This window comes from Petaurus breviceps, unplaced genomic scaffold, assembly GCF_028583685.1.
Source record: "Petaurus breviceps papuanus isolate PSGF00001 unplaced genomic scaffold, PetGlider_PUasm1.0 90804, whole genome shotgun sequence".
Lineage (NCBI taxonomy): Eukaryota > Metazoa > Chordata > Mammalia > Diprotodontia > Petauridae > Petaurus > Petaurus breviceps.
The window spans coordinates 21,470,513-21,487,664 of NW_027187348.1; the positions used below are offsets into that span (position 1 = coordinate 21,470,513).

The 17,152-nt window shown below is 37.8% G+C and overlaps 1 protein-coding gene across 4 annotated transcripts in view; it reads left to right on the forward strand.

The window, feature by feature from the left end:
* Positions 1-17,152, forward strand: part of HIBCH (3-hydroxyisobutyryl-CoA hydrolase) — a 107,487-nt gene that overhangs the window by 11,946 nt on the left and 78,389 nt on the right. For all 4 annotated transcript variants that reach the window (XM_069070223.1, XM_069070222.1, XM_069070220.1 and 1 more), the window contains exons 2-4: positions 1,395-1,437; positions 12,302-12,442; positions 12,667-12,751. In XM_069070223.1, coding sequence (XP_068926324.1) covers positions 1,395-1,437; positions 12,302-12,442; positions 12,667-12,751 — 269 coding nt within the window. The remainder of the gene's footprint in view (positions 1-1,394; positions 1,438-12,301; positions 12,443-12,666; positions 12,752-17,152) is intronic.

The window sequence follows — 17,152 nt, forward strand, 5'->3', positions numbered from 1 at the left end:
AGATTATATGCTGTTAAAGATAGAAGGAAAACATCATGAGTAATTATATGATAACTTTAAAAAATATTTTTATAGGCTGTAAATATCTCTTCTGGGGTGTATGGGAATTCAGGGAGGACTAGCACCTTTGGTGTGAGGACTTGCTGAGCTCTTTTTAGGGCTGCTCATCCTTCTTTGGTGTATATATATACCTGCACTCAACTCTCACCTGTGGCTCCAAGTAGCCGTAGTATGCACAGTGGCCATACCCCAGTAAACTGTCTTGGCTGGCAGGCTAGGCTAAACTAGGTTGAGGGTAACCAATGGGCTGTACACTTGTCTGTGAATTGGGTGTGTTTGCCCCAAGCATGTGAAGACTTACTCTGTTGGAATCAGCAGATGAGAACAATTTGTTCCAACAGCCATGAAGGTGGCTGGAGCAGGTGCTGTGGAGTGCCTGGAGCTTGGTCAGACATCAAAGGTGCCAACGTCATCCACTGCATCCAAGGCCATCACCAGTAGTCCTGACTTTTGTCTTGCTGCTGGACTTCGGTGACTGGAAGAGAGAGTGAGGCTGATGACTTTGTGCAGCTCTGCCTCACTGAAGTCCAATTCATGTGTGAGTCTAGACATGATCCTGTGATGTCATCGATCCTCTTCAAGAATGAAGGACAAGTAACAACAAATACACTTATAGCCAAAAAAAAAATGCACAGGAATCAGTAGCTCTTGCAGTACTTCAGCACAGCTCAACGTGCCTTTGCAAGAACACTCTTCATGCACTTGTATTTTAGGTGTATGGTTTACTTGTCTTAGAATTATTGATCTAGGGCTGAAGTGGCCTTCATAGCTTATTTTACATATGAGGAAGCTGAGACTCTGGGAGGTTTTCACTTTCCCATGGTCACACTAGTAGTGAACTTCAGAGGTGATTTTGAACCCAGGTCTTCTGACTCTAGAGCCTGTGTTCTTTCCACTGTTCTGCATTGTACAAATTGTAAAGCTGTTAATCATTTTCCCATACCCTCCTCAGGTCCAGGTTTGGGTTCATGAACATAAATGATTTTTCAACAAATATTTTTTAAGGAGAATTTTATTGCAAGGTTTAGTTTGAGAGTTGGATTCATTTTTAAAACAAAGTTTTATTCTCTGTTGGAGATGAGAAAAAGAGATTTGTAAAATAAAGTAACCCGGGGCGGCCAGGTGGTGCAGTGAGTAAGAGTGCTGGCCCCGGTGTCGGGAGACCTGGGATCGGTTCTGGCCTCAGATACTTGGCACCCACACAAAAAATAACTGGCCGTGTAACCTTGAGCAAATTACTTAACCCCAATTGCTTTAAAAAAAAAAATAAAGTAACTACCAATTAAATGAAACTAATGAACAATATTTATTATTATTAATATTTTGTGTTTTAGGTTCAGTTCTTTCAAGAGGACACAGATTATACTGCAACATTTAGTAAGTACTGACTTGTAAAACCTTAACATTTATTATATATGTGCTGTTTTTAGGATTGGGCTATCTTATAAGGGGAAATTAGATGAAGGCAACTGGGTAGATCAGATACCTTAAACTCAATATGTTTCAAGCAAAACCAGTAACACTGGCTTCTTCCTCACACAAGACATTTCATCTCCTGACTATACATTTTCTCTGGTTGTCTCCCATGCCTGGAACTTTCTTTTTACTCATCTCTGCCTCCTGGCTTCCTTCCACTAAAATTCCATCTTCTGCTAAAAGTCTTCTTTAGTCCTCCTTAATGCTAATAATGCCTTCCCTCTGAAATTATCTGCAATAATATATCCTGTACATATCTTGTTTGTATGTAACTGTTTGCTTATTGTCTCCCCTATTAGAATGTGATCTCCTTGAGAGTAGGAACTGATTTTACCTATCTGCCTCCACTGCTTATCACAGTGACTGGCACATAGTAGGCACTTAATAAATGATGACTTGATTAAGCATCTTAGGCCAATCAAGTATGAGGTCAGCTTCCTTGGAGTTTAGGAAAAGAATTAGACTAATTTATATGATGGTTGGGGATGGAGGTGGGGGAAGAAGTGAGTTACCCTGGCCTGTCACTATATCTTTTTTTTAAAGTTAATTTATTGTTTACTTTTAGTTTATAAGATTCAGTTCCACAATCCCTTGAGTTTCAAATTTTCTCCCCCTGCCACTCCCCATGGCAGCATGCAATCAAATATAGGATCTGCAGATAACTTCACATTAAACATTAGGTTGTAAAGAAGGATTTATAACTGATGGAACTAACTATGGGAAAGAGGAAACAAAACGAAACAAGAAAAAGAGAGCAGGTAATTTGCTTCAGTCTATGTTCAAACTCTGTAGTTCTTTCTCTGGATGTGACTGTTAAGATATTGATCTTAACTATTTTTTAGGCTGCCTTTCCCTCCCCTGCCCTCTCCTGTCCTCCCTTGTCCTCCTCTGTCCTCCCTTGTCCTCCTCTGTCCTCCCTTGTACTCCCCTATCCTCCCTTGTTCTCCACTGTCCTCCCCTCCCCTGTCTTCCCCTAGTGTGTGCGATGTTATCCATAGGAGATCATCTGTATTAAGCAGGGAACTTGGGAGGTAGCTAGAAATAACAAATTTAGGGGAGCAGGAAGGAGTACATAAATAGGAGAACTAGAGAAATGAATAGGTAAGTTAGGAATCAAAGCCATTGGGAAACCAGAATCATATGTCTTGGTCAATCTATTATTTATTTTTTAAAATATTAGTTTAAAAAAATTGTTGAATTCCACATTCTTACTCTTAGCAACCCCCACCCCACTATTGAAAAGGCAGGCAATATATCAGTTATACTTGTGAAATCATGCAAAACTTATTTTCATATCATTTATGTTCCTCCCAAAAGCAAGAAAAATAAGGAAAGTGAAAAAAAAATAAGCTTCAGTTTGTACTCACAGTTCATGAGTTCTCTCTCTAGAGATGGATGGCATTTTTCATCATGAGTTCTTTGGAATTGTCTTGTATCAGTTTAAAGATTAAAGTATAGGGGCGGCCAGGTAGCACAGTGAGTAAGAGCACCGGCTCCAGTGTTGAGAAGACCTGGAGATCGAATCCCGGGCTCAGACACTTAGCACCCACCCAGAAACACCTGGCCATGTAACCTTGAGCAAGTTACTTAACCCCAATTGCTTAGGGGCGGCCAGGTGGCTCAGTGAGTAAGAACACCAGCTCCAGTGTCGCGATGACCTGGATCAAATCTGGGCTCAGATACTCAGCATCACACCCAGCAATAACTGGCCGTGTAACCTTGAGCAAGTTACTTAACCCCGATTGCTTAAAAAAAAAAAAGATTAAAGTAGCTAAGTCTTTCATAATTGATCATTATACATTATTGCTGTTGCTGTGTACAATGTTTTCTTGGTTCTTCTCCTTCACTTTGCATTAGTTCATATAGGTCTTCCCAGGTTTTTATAAAATCCTCCTTTTCTTTTCTCTTTTTTAGAGTTCTTTTTTTTTTCATTTTTCAAATGCTTTATTAACTTCTGATTTACATCATTCATTTCCACCAGATTTTGAATTACAAATTTTCTCCCCGTTTTTCCCTACCCACTGCCCCAAAATAGCAGTCCCACAGGATATCCTCTCCTCCAATCAGCTCTCTCCCATATCTTCTCCCATGTCCCCTTCGACTTTTCCAGTAGGGCATGGTGGATCTCTATGCCCCAGTGCCTGTATAACTTATTTCCCAATTACGTGGAAAATAGTATTAATAATAATAATATATACATATATATACATACATTTAAACATTTGATTTTAAAACTTTGAATTCCAGATTCAATCCCTTCCTCCCTTGTCACCCACCCTTACTGGGAAGATAAGCAGTTTACTATAGGTTGTACATTTGTAGCTAATGCAAAACATTATCATAGTAAATATATTTTAAAAGACTGACTATATTTCCCTCCCTCCTATCCTACCTCCCACTTGTTCTATTCTCTACTTTGATCCCATCCCTTTTCAAAAGTGGGTGCTTCCAATTGCTCCCCCGCCAGCCTGCCCTTCTTTCCATCATTTTCCCTCTCATCCCCTTGCCCCCTACTCTCTGGTAGGGTGAAATACCCTATTTAATGTGTATGTCATTCCCTCCCTGAGCCAAATTCAATGAGAATAAGGTTGACTCATTCCCTTTTGCCTTCCTATTCTTCCCCTCCGCTGTAGCCATTTTCTCTTGCCTCTTCTATATGTGATAGTTTACCCCATTCGGTCTCTGCCCATGTAATAGTAATGGAATATAAAGATCCCCCTGTATTGGCTTGGTTTTCAAATTGCTTGTGTTAAAACCCAGAACTTGTGAATCCCACTTGTGGGATGGACTTGTTGACGGGAAAAGAGAGGACTGAACTGGGAGGAGCTGGTGATGTAAATTTAGAGAGACACAAAAAAAGAGAGAGGCAGAAGAACTTTTTGGAAGCAGCTCCTTTGGAGGCAGAGAGAGACTGAGAGGATTGCTGAGGGCCACTTTGAATTGCCCAGGACTTTTGAGAGCTGCCACCCAGAGCTGCCAAGGACTGAGGAGATATGGCTGTTATGCTGGTACTGTCTGTCTGTTTTGATGTTGTTTTGCCAGATTTGTCCACTGGTGAAAGACAGTCCTGTTGTTGCAGAGGTCTTGAAACCTTGCTGTTGGTTCAGAAGCCCTGAAGAAAGATTTTCTTGTTGTATGTTTACAGAAATCCTGGAAGAGGGTTTTGCTAATGTTTTCAGGGGTCCTAGAACTGTTCTGCAGACAGAGAATGAATTAATGAAGACACTGACAGTGTATCTTGTGGTCTTGCTAATAAGCTTTGTCTCCCCAGGAACAAAGATTGCTGAGAACTTGCCTCCTGTCAAGATGAAAAAAAAAACCTCCATTTGGGTATTAAATGCTGTGCTTAAGCTTGTTGTAACTCTGGGGTAAATTCAATTGTGATCCAAGAGTGGGGAACTTTTGACCTTTTTTGTGCTCTGTGATTGAACAAATGAATGTACTTTACTTATGATTGGAAACTAATCTCCATTTGAGAACAGGGGCTTTGTGATGGACTAAATGAATGTACAGTCTAGGGGTGGAGTAGTATTTAGAAGAGGGACTTTGTTATTGATTAAATTAATGTAATGTCCAGGGGTAGGGTAGTACTTGGAGATTATTGAATCACACTTAGTAAATGCTGTATTTTGAATGATGTCATATTTTGATCTTCTCTGTTCTTAATTTTTCAGTGAATAAAATGGAGAGCACCTATGCTGGTATTTTCAACCTTGGGAAGTTGCCTTTGCTTGGCATTACACCCCATCTCCTCTCATTATATTCCTCTCTCACCTCTTAATTTCACCTTTTATGTATCATCCCTTCCTATTAAATTGGTCCTGTGCCCTCTATCTATGTATACCTGTAAACATATATACACACATTCACATATGTATTCATATGCCTATATACCCTCTGATATAGATATATATGTATATATGTGTGTATATATATATATATATATTTCTATTCCCTTGAACTATTTGCATACTGAGAAAACTTTCATCAGTTACAATTATCGTTTTTCCATGTAGGAATATAAATAGTTCAACTTTGATAAGTTCCTTATGATTTCTTTTCCCTCTGTACCTTCTCATGCTTCTCTTGCTTCTTGTATCTGAATGTCAAATTTTCTATGCAACTCTAGTTTTTTCATTAAGAATGCTTGAAAGTCTTCTATTCCACTGAATGACCATATTTTCCCCTGAAACATGATACTCAGTTTTGCTGGATAGGTGATTCTTGGTTTTAATCCCAGCTCCTTTGCCCTCCGGAATATCATATTCCAAGCCCTTTTATCCCTCAGTGTAGAAGCTGCCAGATCCTGAGTGATCCTGATTGTGTTTCCACAATATTCAAATTGTTTCTTCCTGTCTACTTGTAATATTCTCTCCTTGATCTGGGAATTTCGGAACCTGGCTATAATATTCCTAGGAGTCTTCTTTTTGGGATCTTTTTCAGGAGGTGATTGATGGATTCTTTCAACCTCTGATTTGCCCTCTGGTTCTAAGATATCAGGGCAATTTTCCTTGAGAATTTCTTGGAGGATGATATCTAGGTTCTTTTTTTGATCATGGCTTTCAGGTAGTCCAATAATTTTTAAATGATCTCTCCTGGCTCTATTTTCCAGGTCAGTGGTTTTTCCCATGAGATATTTCACATTGCCTTCTATTCTTTCATTTGTTTGTATCTGATTAACAGCATCTTGATTTCTCATAAAGTCATTAGCTTCCATTTGCCCCCAATCTAATTCTGAAGCAATGATTCTCCTCAGTGAGCTTTTGAGATTCTTTTTCCATCTGGCAAATTCGGCTTTTTAAGGCATTCTTCTCCTTATTGCCTTTTTGAGCCTCTTTTGCCATTTGAGTTAGTCTGTTTTTTAAGGTGTTATTTTCCTCAGTCAGGCTGTTGACTCTCACTCATTTCATAATTTTCTTGCATCATTCTCATTTCTCTTTCCAATTTTTCCTCCACTTGTCTTATCTGCTTCTAAAGGTCCTCTATGGCCTGTAACCAGCTTGTATTTTTCTTGGAAGCTTTTGGTGCAGGAGTTCTGCCTTCGTTGTCTTCCTCCTGTTCCATGCTTTGATCCTTTTTGTCCCCAAAATAGGAGTTTAATGTTGGGTTCCTCTGTTTGCTTTGCTTCCCTCGTTTACTCATGTTTCCACTCAATTACTTGACTTTTAGTTTTGTTTTTGTTTTTTTTTTTTTTTGCCACAATAGGACTCTGCCACCAGACAAGGGAGCTTTGTTCCAAATGCTGGGGTTTTCTCAGCTGCTGGAGGTATTAGCTGCGTGCCCTCTCTAAAGCCTCCACATGCTCTGGCAAGCTGGTCACACAGCCCAGGACCTCCACCCTAGACCGCAATCCAGGTCCAAGCAGGTTAAAGGAAGAGTGATTACCCTGCAGACTGGTGTCTTGGTCCCCCTACACTCTGTAGGCCAGGAGCTGAAGCTGCCCCATGGTGGCTGGACTGCAGCCCTCAGTGGCTTCTTGCCTTGGGGGCAAAAGCTGATGCACTCCCAACTACAAAGTCCACATTGCACTGATCTCTCACGTTGTCCTTAGCATTTATGTGTTGATAATTCTGGATCGCCACAGCTGCTGGTGATCTGGAGTCCCTCCAGCAGGTGTTTGGTCAGGCCTGCCCTGAGGCTAAAATCTCTGAGTGGAGCTGAGCTCACCAGTGCTGTACTGGCCGCTTCCTGCCAGCCTGCTGGGCTGTCCTCAGCAGGAAGTTAGCTTCTCTGTGTCATTTTGTGGGTTCTGTAGCTCCAAAGTTTGTTCAGAGTCCCCTTTTAAATGGATTGGAGGTGGTGGGATCCAGAGCCACAGGGAGGTCCTGTTTCTACTCCACCATCTTGACTCCACCCTCCCTTTTCTTTTCTTATATAGTACAATAGTATTCCATCATAATTCATATAACACAACATAGTCAACCTTTCCCCAACTGATTGTCATCCCCTCAACTTCCAATTCTTTGCCACCACAAAAAGAGCTACCATAAATATTTTTGTGACATGTAATTCCTTTTCCCTTTTTTAGTCATCTCTTTGGGATACAGACCTAGTAGTAGTATTGCTGGGTCAAAGGGTATTCATGGATTTGTAGCCCTTTGGGCACAAATCCAAATTGCTTTCCACAAAAGATCTAGAAAATCACTAGAGTATATCTTGATTGTTACATCTAAGAAAAAATCACACACGTGTTTTTTCCAGCCCAGATTGGCTTCAGGAGGGAGAGATGTTTGCAGACTGGGGATGGGCTTTACCAGGAATCGTCACAAGGAACATTGTAGCTGAGAGTGTAAACGGGGACCACCCTGAGTCAGTATACCAGAGCACGGAAAGATCCCAGAGTCATCACAGAGGGCATGACATAATAGGGAGAAGGAACAGGTGTCAATTTCCAGCTCTTTGGTTTACTTCTCAGTGCTGGGTCTCAGATCCAGTGTGGACTGAGGAAAGGACTTGTGCCTAGGAGTAATGGTTCAGGGTAGGGAGTGGTCAGGCCCTAGGCTCTGCACTCAGTGAGGAGCAAGTATAGAAACAAACAGTAGCTGTGTATCTTTGGACCTGGGAGTGGAGCTGGGTCTCAGATCTAGTTCAATCTGAAGCCTGCAGCAGAATAGCCAAGGCAGGAAGCCCTGAGTAGAGAGGGGAGTCCATAGTTCTGCCACTTCATTCTGAACCTGCAGAATTTTCTGTCTAGCTGATGATGGCTGAGTCTAGCAGCTGTCCACTGGAGTTCCAGTCAGGGGCAAGCCCACAAAGTATTGCTCAGATCCCACCAATCCTACTTCAAGAACTTTTGTAATTCAGACCAAGAGGACAGTGCTTAGATTTCATCATGTATCAGACCTCTGTACACACTGAAAGCTTTCAAATCTCTTACCTGAACTCTCTCTGAGATCCTGGGATAACATTGCTCAATACCCCAAGAAAACTGTAGCAGTATACAAGAGGCTTACAAAATAGGACCAAATGTTGCCCAACCATTCTTTCCAGAATTATGCATTGTCTGGCCCTAACACAAAGTTGAAAATCAGGAAGTAAGATGGGAAGAATGAGCAAAAAAAAAAAAAAAAGGAATCCCATCATGAAAAAGTTATGGTGACAGACACTAAAATCTGTCTTAATTTTCTTTATCTACTTAAATTGTTAAATAAGAAAGACATTGATCCTTTTTAATTACTACTAGTTAAACCTGAGTTCTTTTTTGGGGAGGACGTGGGTTGAGGTTTCTGGATGTGTGATTTAATCATTGTATGGAACCTCCAGTGTGAAAACTTCTACTCATGAAGATGGGCCACTCGTCTGTAATTTATAGAGTGGGAGTTGCTTAGGACTGTGGTGTCAGACTTGATTAGAAACAGGACCACTACATTATACTTAACGTTCCCAGAAAGTTGCATATTGACTTAGAAAACTACATGTTAGCACTCTCTCTGTTTTAATATATTTTCATTTCTTTTGTTAAATATTTCCCAATTACATTTTAATCTGGTTCAGGCCACACCTTGAGAGTGCTGCCAGAATGTGGGTCAGCCTGCGCTTGACACCTCTGACCTAGTGCACTGAGATTCACCCATAGTCAGACAGCTAGTATTTATTATATATAGGACTTGATCCTAGATCTTCTCTATAAGGCATGCCTTTTATCCATTATGACATGTCAACTTTCACCTTAGGTTTAACACACTTTTAAATGAGAGAAAGCAGAGTTTTACCTTTGCATTTCTCAGCTCCTTTCCTTTTATTTTGTTGTTTCTCATTTATGTTAAATTCCTTTTTATTAAGAAAAATGTATGTATTTTAGGGATGTTTATTTTAACCCTTTTATGTTTATCACAATACACATTTTTATCCCAAGCTTGAGGTCTTTAAAGTTAGAAAAAATTTTGTTCATTATTCTTATAACCATATACATCACTTAACTGTAAATTATAACCTGCTTAAAGTATATTATTATTTTTGTCATTCACTTATGTTTAGTAACTTTAGCTTTCCTTGTCTGCTTATAAGCATCCCTTTGATGATGGTGGCTTTTTATTTTTTTTGGATAACTTCTTACAGGTCTTAAAATACATTTTAGTGTTTTCAAGAAGTATGATTTGAACTCATTCATAGAGTTTATAATTTTAGGGCTCAGTCTTTTTTTTTTACATCTGCATTTTTATCCCACTTTAATGTTTCCTCCATTTTTTGAAAAGTTCACTCTTATTCTAATTATTTAAAAAAATAATTATTTTCCAATTTGAGAAATTTTGTCTTCATAATTCTGTAGCTTAATAAATAAATAAATAAATGTATATATATGTGTGTATATATATATATATATATATATATTTGTCATTCATAGTGAGGGCCCTAGAGGGCTTCTGAGGAGAAAATGAGGCTGGTGACGATGGACAGCCTTCCTCACTTAAATCCAATTCCCTTACGAGTCATGACATCACCTTCCCAATGTCATGGTCTTCTTCGAAAATGAAGGACAAACAACAACAACCCTCCACGACTAAAACCTGTAGGTTTCTATTGGCAAAGGGAGCTTCCTCAATAGGAGTTCCTTACACCAGTGATGTCAAATTCAAGTACAAACAGAGGTCAAGAAATTGTAAAGAAGGATACTTGCAGGCTGCATATTGACTCAGAAAAAAAAACACATTAACAATATCTAACATTATCAGCACCTAACACAGAGCCTGATGAATAGTGGGTGATTAATAAATGTTTATTAATTGATCTATATTCTGTTGTATTTTTGTTAATGTTGTTAAATGTTTCCCAGTTACATTTTAATTCGGTTCAGGCTGTGTTTAGGAGTATAGTAGGCCACAATGCAGCATGCAGGCCAAATATTTGACACTGCCTTACAGCAATGAAACAGTAGAAATAAAATGTGGTAGAAACCATAAACATAGTTTTTTAAGCCATGCTTATTAATACTGTTCTATATATTACAATCTATTGCTCTTTCAGTGCCTATCACAGATCTAGCCCCCTCTCATGTAAAAAAAAAAAAAACCAAAGCAAGAGTCCAGATAATTTCAAAAACTGAACATACCAAACACAAGTGGTGAAGGAACAATTAGGAAATAATGAAACACAAGAACTGAAATCATTTGTAGAAACTATAAATTACAGAATAAAAGAAATTAAGCAAAGACCAGTAGTTAAAAATAAAACTAAAGAACAAGACAAGGAATAAACAACTAGAAAAGCAACTAAAAGATATACAGGACAAAGTCACCAAATTTAGAAAAGAAAATTGGCACAAACATTTGATGTATTATGTTCCCAGAAGCTAATGAAAAATGCAAGTTAGACAATATATTTAAGTACCTAACCAGAAAAAAAACCCAGCCTTTTTTTTCCTAGAGTTGACAAGACTATGAGTAGAAATATACAACATATAAGAAAGAAAAGGCCCAACTGTGAATGACTATATATATATATATTAAGCTACAGAATTATGAAGATAAAAAATTCTCAAATTGAAAAATAATTATATTTTAAAATAATTAGAATAACAGTGAATTTTTCAAAAAATGGGGAAAACATTAAAGTGGGATAAAAAAAAAGAGATGTATTAAAAAAGACTGAGCCAGTCATCCTGATTTATATAATACACTTAGGATAAGAAGGAAAGCAGTTTAATGATGGGAGGCCAGGAGAGGGAAATAAAACTCTTGCAAATTAACAAAGATGTCAAAGTATTAGAATAGTCAATATTGGAGTGGTTGTGGGAAGACAAGAACACTAATAAAATATTGGCATAGCTGTGAATCAGTACAATTATTTTTGGAAAGCAATTTAGAATCATGCAAATAAAGTGATTAAAATGCTTATTAATACTGTACTGTTAAGTACAATCCATTGCTCAATGCTTTTTGGATATATAATACTTTTTATTAGTTAGGCACTGATTTTGGATTTCTTAATATGTGAAATCATGTATAGAATATTCTCTTAAAAGAATAAAATAAAGTTAATATGGCAATACTCTGCCTATTCTGTTTATCTGTATCCCTTTTCAAATATCCTAATGCACTCTTTTGTGCATTTTTAAATGTTTCATCTTATTCTCTTCTTTTTGGGGCAATCACTAATACTGCCTTCCATTCCCCTTACAATTTTCTCCACAAAGTGGATTTAAAAAACCCTTTTCAACATTTAAAGTATCCAACCACATTTTAAAGAAATCATTAGTTCATTTCTTAGTTTTATATACTTTTGACCTTTTGTCTTGGTTTCTTGGTGTGTGGGTTTGCTGTTCTCTCTGTAGTTTTCATTAGCATTCCAGTATTGAATTTTAAAAGTTTATTTCAATCATGTACTGTAATTCTTTTCCATGTAATATTGGTAACCCTCGCATTTAGAAGAAGGAATGTGTTGAGTACAATTGTTAAAATGTGCCACGAATCCTGCAGTTGAGCACAGCAAAGTTCAGGACTTAGAGTTCACAGATTGTAATCCTAAAAGGTGCTGGTGTATTCAGTGTCATACTCTTGCTGAGCAGTGAAAAATGACAATCAAATTATAAGACTTTAAGGCAGTTGAGAGTTGCTTAAATACTTCAGTGTTTGTCTGAATCCATGTAGCAAATGCTATCCTAATTGCATACAGTATTGTTAACTCAGTAGTTTCATTTTATTGAGAGTGCCTAATTCTATTTATTTATAACAACCAGCAAAGAAATAAAATAATTATATTGTAATACATATAAAAACTAAAAAAAAATCCTAACTATTACAAATTTTTTTGTCTTTTGCCCATAAAGGGAATGTCTAAGCACACAGACTCAGAACCAGAGGTATTCTTGGAAAGAAAAGGCTGTGCAGGAGTGATAACATTAAACAGACCAAAGACTCTGAACTCATTGACTCTCTCTATGATACAACAGATATATACACAGTTAAAGGTTTGTAGCTCTTTTATTTTTTAAAAAATTGTATTGATTTTTAAAAATATAAGAACATCCTTCCTCCCATAATACCTTTCTTTGTACCAAAGAAAATCAAATAGACTCTGCCTTCAAAGACTTGATGCTCTACTAGGAAAATAATATACACAGAAAAAAGAAACTTTAAAGTGTTAGATGAATGTCAGTTGCTATTCTTAGCTGCTTCTTTTGTGTTTGAATAGAAATGGGAACAAGAACCAGAAACTTCTTTGATAATAATAAAGGGAGCTGGAGAAAAGGCTTTCTGTGCTGGAGGCGATGTCAGAGGTAAAAAAATTTGCTTTTTACTTCAAAACATTTTTCAGTGTAATGGACAGATTTTTAAACAGTGATGGATATAATTGTGCTTTATAGTTTGAGCAATAGTAAGTTTTAATTGTATGTTTTATATTTAAGCTGAAACACTTTAAAAAATGTGCCTTTTTGATTTAAAGTCTCAACTGTCCAGTTCAATGTGTGAACTTAGTGCTATGTAGAGATAGAGAAGAGGATTACAGAAGAGAGAGCCATCAGAGAAGATATTTGAGCTATAATCCTTGGCTCTCAGGTAGTATTGTTAATATGGTGTTTTGTCATTTTTTTCAGATGATGGGGAAGAACTGCTATCGTGAATGTGTTGCTTTTTCTCAGTAAATTGGGTATAAAATGATTTGGAAACCAGTTCAGAGTTATATTGGTTGTAACCTTGAAATTAATATATTTTTGTATACTTCTTTATATTGAGTATATAAATTCCTCTAGTTAAAATCTACAAAATTGGGTTTATAACTCACTACAATTTTATTAAAGTGAAAGTAGTTGGTCATTTAAAAGTATTTGAGACATGATATTCTGTAATTATAAATATGATTTTAGAGTTTGATAAATTTATGATAAGGTGAGTCAGAGATTCTTAAATTTTTTATGGTGCCCTTATCATCTCAGTAATTTTTTCATAGTGACCCTAGGCTAAAATAAATACATAATAGTTCAGTTCACTAACTAATTAGTTCCTAAGAACTTAATATGTCCTAACAACTTAGTAGTCATTTGAAAAAATAATACACATAAATTGAAAGAAAAAAATAATTTTTTTTGTTTCATTATTAAATAACCACAATTACTTATGAATAGGATGTATGCACTATTGGGCATTGCACAGGTTCTCAAAACTTGGGATCAAATGTGACATTGCCTTCCTCATTTCCTTTTCTGTGGTGATTTCCACAAGGTACTTTTTTTTTTTTAAAACAATCTATTTATTTATTTATTTTTGCTTTTTGGAGGGGGAAGGTAGGGCAATTGGGGTTAAGTGACTTGCCCAAAGTCACACAGCTAGTTTTGTGTTACATGTCTGAGGCCGCATTTGAACTTAGGTCATCCTGACACTGGAGCTGGTGCTCTTACTCGCTGTGCTACCTGGCCGCCCCGCCCCCTTTTTTCTTAATCCTCTTCTTTCCTACTTTCCTTTATGGTAAGATAGATTTCTATCTGATTGTGTCTGATATTCTCTCTTCGAGCCAGTTCCGACAAGAATAAGGTTCAAGCAATGCCCACTGCCTACCCTCCCATCTTTCCCTCTACTGTAATGGGTCTTTTGGCCTCTACTTGTGAGATAATTTCCCTCATTCTACCTCTTCCTGATTTCTCCTCCTAGAATAATACTCTTTCTCACTCCTTGATTTTATTTTTTTACATCATCCCCCTCAAAGTCACTTTATACTCATACCCTCTACCTATATATACACATTTTAACTGTACTAATAGTGATACAGTTCTTAAGAATTAAAAGAATTTTCTTCATGTGTAGGGATGTAAACAAGATTAGCTAGAAAGGACTATTAACAAACTTTCCTAATTTGTTAACTATAAATTTTCTTCTGAGATTAGAGAAGTTGGTGTAGTATAACTTTGTTAACTAGTGGTGATAAATGCTGGTAAATATTGCTTGTAAGCTTTTACTTTGCAGGACCCTCCAGTAGAAAAGAATAGCTGAATAATTTATTTGTTGAAACATTCTCTATATATTACCATGTGAAATCTATATTTACAAAACTGGATTTTGTTTTTCTTTTTAATGTTCATGACATTATTATTTCCTGCTGGGAAAAGGCTGGCACATGCTGATGATTAGGGCAAATGCCAGGGCTGTGGAGGGGCAAACTATTCCTCAGAAAGAAGGTAGTGTCCGCAGAGCTGAATGGAAAATTTGACTTTCAAATACAAGAATCAAGAGATGCATGATAAGGTAAACAGGAAAGAGAAATCATAAGGGATTTATTAAAGTAGCACTGTTTATATCCCTACACGAAAAGACGATATTTGTAACTCAAGACTTTTCTCAGTATGAGGATAGTTAAGGGCATATATATGTACATATATATGTATGTACATGTGTATATATGTATGTGTACATATATATGTATATATGTGTACATGTATACATAGAGGGCATAGGATCAGTTGAATATGAAGGAATGATATTTAAAAATTAAGAGGTGAGGAATATATTGGGAGAAGGAGATAGGGAGAGATAGAGTAGGGTAAATTATCTCACATAAAAGAGGCAAGAGGGGGGTAGCTAGGTGGTGCAGTGAATGGAGCACCAGCCCTGGAGTTGGGAGGACCTGAGATCAAGTCCGGCCTTGGACACTTAGCACAAAAACTGGCCGTGTGACCTTGGGCAAGTCACTTAACCCCAATTGCCCTCCAAAAAGCAAAAAAAAAAAAAAGAGGCAAGAGAAAACTGTCCAATGGAGGGGAAGAGCAGGAAGGGAAAAGGAATGAATCAATCTTACTCTCATTGGATTTGGCTTAAGGAGGGAATAACATACACACTCAGTTGGGTATCTTACCCTACAGGAAAGTAGGGGAGAAGGGGAGAAGGGAGGAATGATAGAAGGGAGGGCAGATTGGGGAGAGGGTAGTCAGAAGAAGATACTTTTGAAAAGGGACAGGGTCAAAGGAGAAGATAGAACAAATTGGGAGGTGGAATAGGATGGAAGGAAATATAGTTAGTCTTTTACAACATGACTACTATGGAAATGTTTTGCATAACTACATATGTATAACTTATATTGAATTTCTTGTCTTCTGAGTGGGGGTGGGTTAGGAGCGAAGAAGGGAGAGAATCTGGGACTCAAAGTTTTCAAAACAAATATTAAAACAAAAAATTGTTATTATATGCAACTGGGAAATAAGATATACAAGCAATGGGGTATAGAAATCTGTCTTGCCCTACAAGAAAGTAAGGGTTAAGGGGGTAAGGGCAGGGATGGGGGGAATATATGAGAGGACAGACTGGGGGATAGGAGTAATCAGTATGCTTGCCATCTTGGGGTGGAGGGTAGGGGAGTGATGGGGAGATAATTTGGAACTCAAAATCTTGTGGAAATGAATGTTGAAAACTAAAAATAAATAAATAAATTCTGAAAAAAAAGAAGGGTAGGGTTTGAATCGGGATCCATGCACTCCTAAAATCAGGAGACTGGGCAATCAGTTAAGTACTAAGTTTCTTTGGGAGTTCAAAAATCCAAGAAACTGAGATGGAGGCAAGAAAATAATCATGGTAGCAGAATTCCAGGGTGAATGACTGAATAAAGCATTTATTAAGACCTTACTATGTTCAAATCACTGGGGATAGAAGTAAAAAATTAAGACTGTTCATTTTCTCAAGGAGCCCACGTTCTAGTGGGGAGAAAATACATATGCATATTTTAACTACAGGTCAGATGGAAACATCCCAAAGTCCTTAGGGTACATTGGCAAAGCAAATGGTATTTAGCTCATTTAATGTCATTTACACTAATAAAATCCCATCAGTTTTTGATGTTCAACTGTTTGAGAGTGTTAAGGAGTTTGGTGGCTAGAACTTTCTTTTTTAGATCTTCGGTAGCTCTGACTACAGCCCCTGCAGGAGCTGTTGCCAGGTTTCATCTTCCCTGATATTGTTTCCCAGGAAGATGGCTTAGCACAATGAGCTGTAAGCATTGCTCTTCCCAAGGCTCTTAGATTCAAGGTAATGGGCTTTCTCTGTTTGGATCTGAAAGAAAATGGTGGGGGTGGTTTGACCTACTTGACATATGCTGCCACCTGTCCCTGTTAGGGTATCTTACTCTGTGTGTGGTAGTTGATTTTTAGTTGGCTGGCCTCTTCTCCACATAAGTTCTTCCCCAAATGGAGGGCTGAAAGTAAGTATGGGACTAAGGGGAGATGATGGTGGTCAAGGTGGTGACTTTGTGCTTTGACTTGTTTGGCACTTGCTTTTTCCTGTTTCTTTCTTAGGATGCCTTCCTGTTTCTTCCAGGCTAGTCTCTCTGTCCTATGTGTGGGATTTGATTGGCACTTGGTGGGGATTGTTGGCCCCTTTTCCTTAGGAGTTGCTTTTCTGGATGAGGGCTATGAGGGTTGGGCTTAAAGCAGGACTGGTCATGGTGGTGGGCTCCTGTGCCTATCTGTAATAATAGTCAGTAGGAAGTCTGTTATTATGAAGCAAGAGATACTTGGCCTATCAGGGAGCTGATTTTTTTTTTTTAAACTAACCCCTTTTCCCCAGAGCTTTAATTTTTTAATGCCAGTTGTCTCTAACCTATAGTGCTATATCATTGTGATCACAGGATGTGTCTGCTATGTCCCTCCTTGATTCAATTGCTAGTTAGGTTGTAGGCTCAGACAACATATGTTAACCTC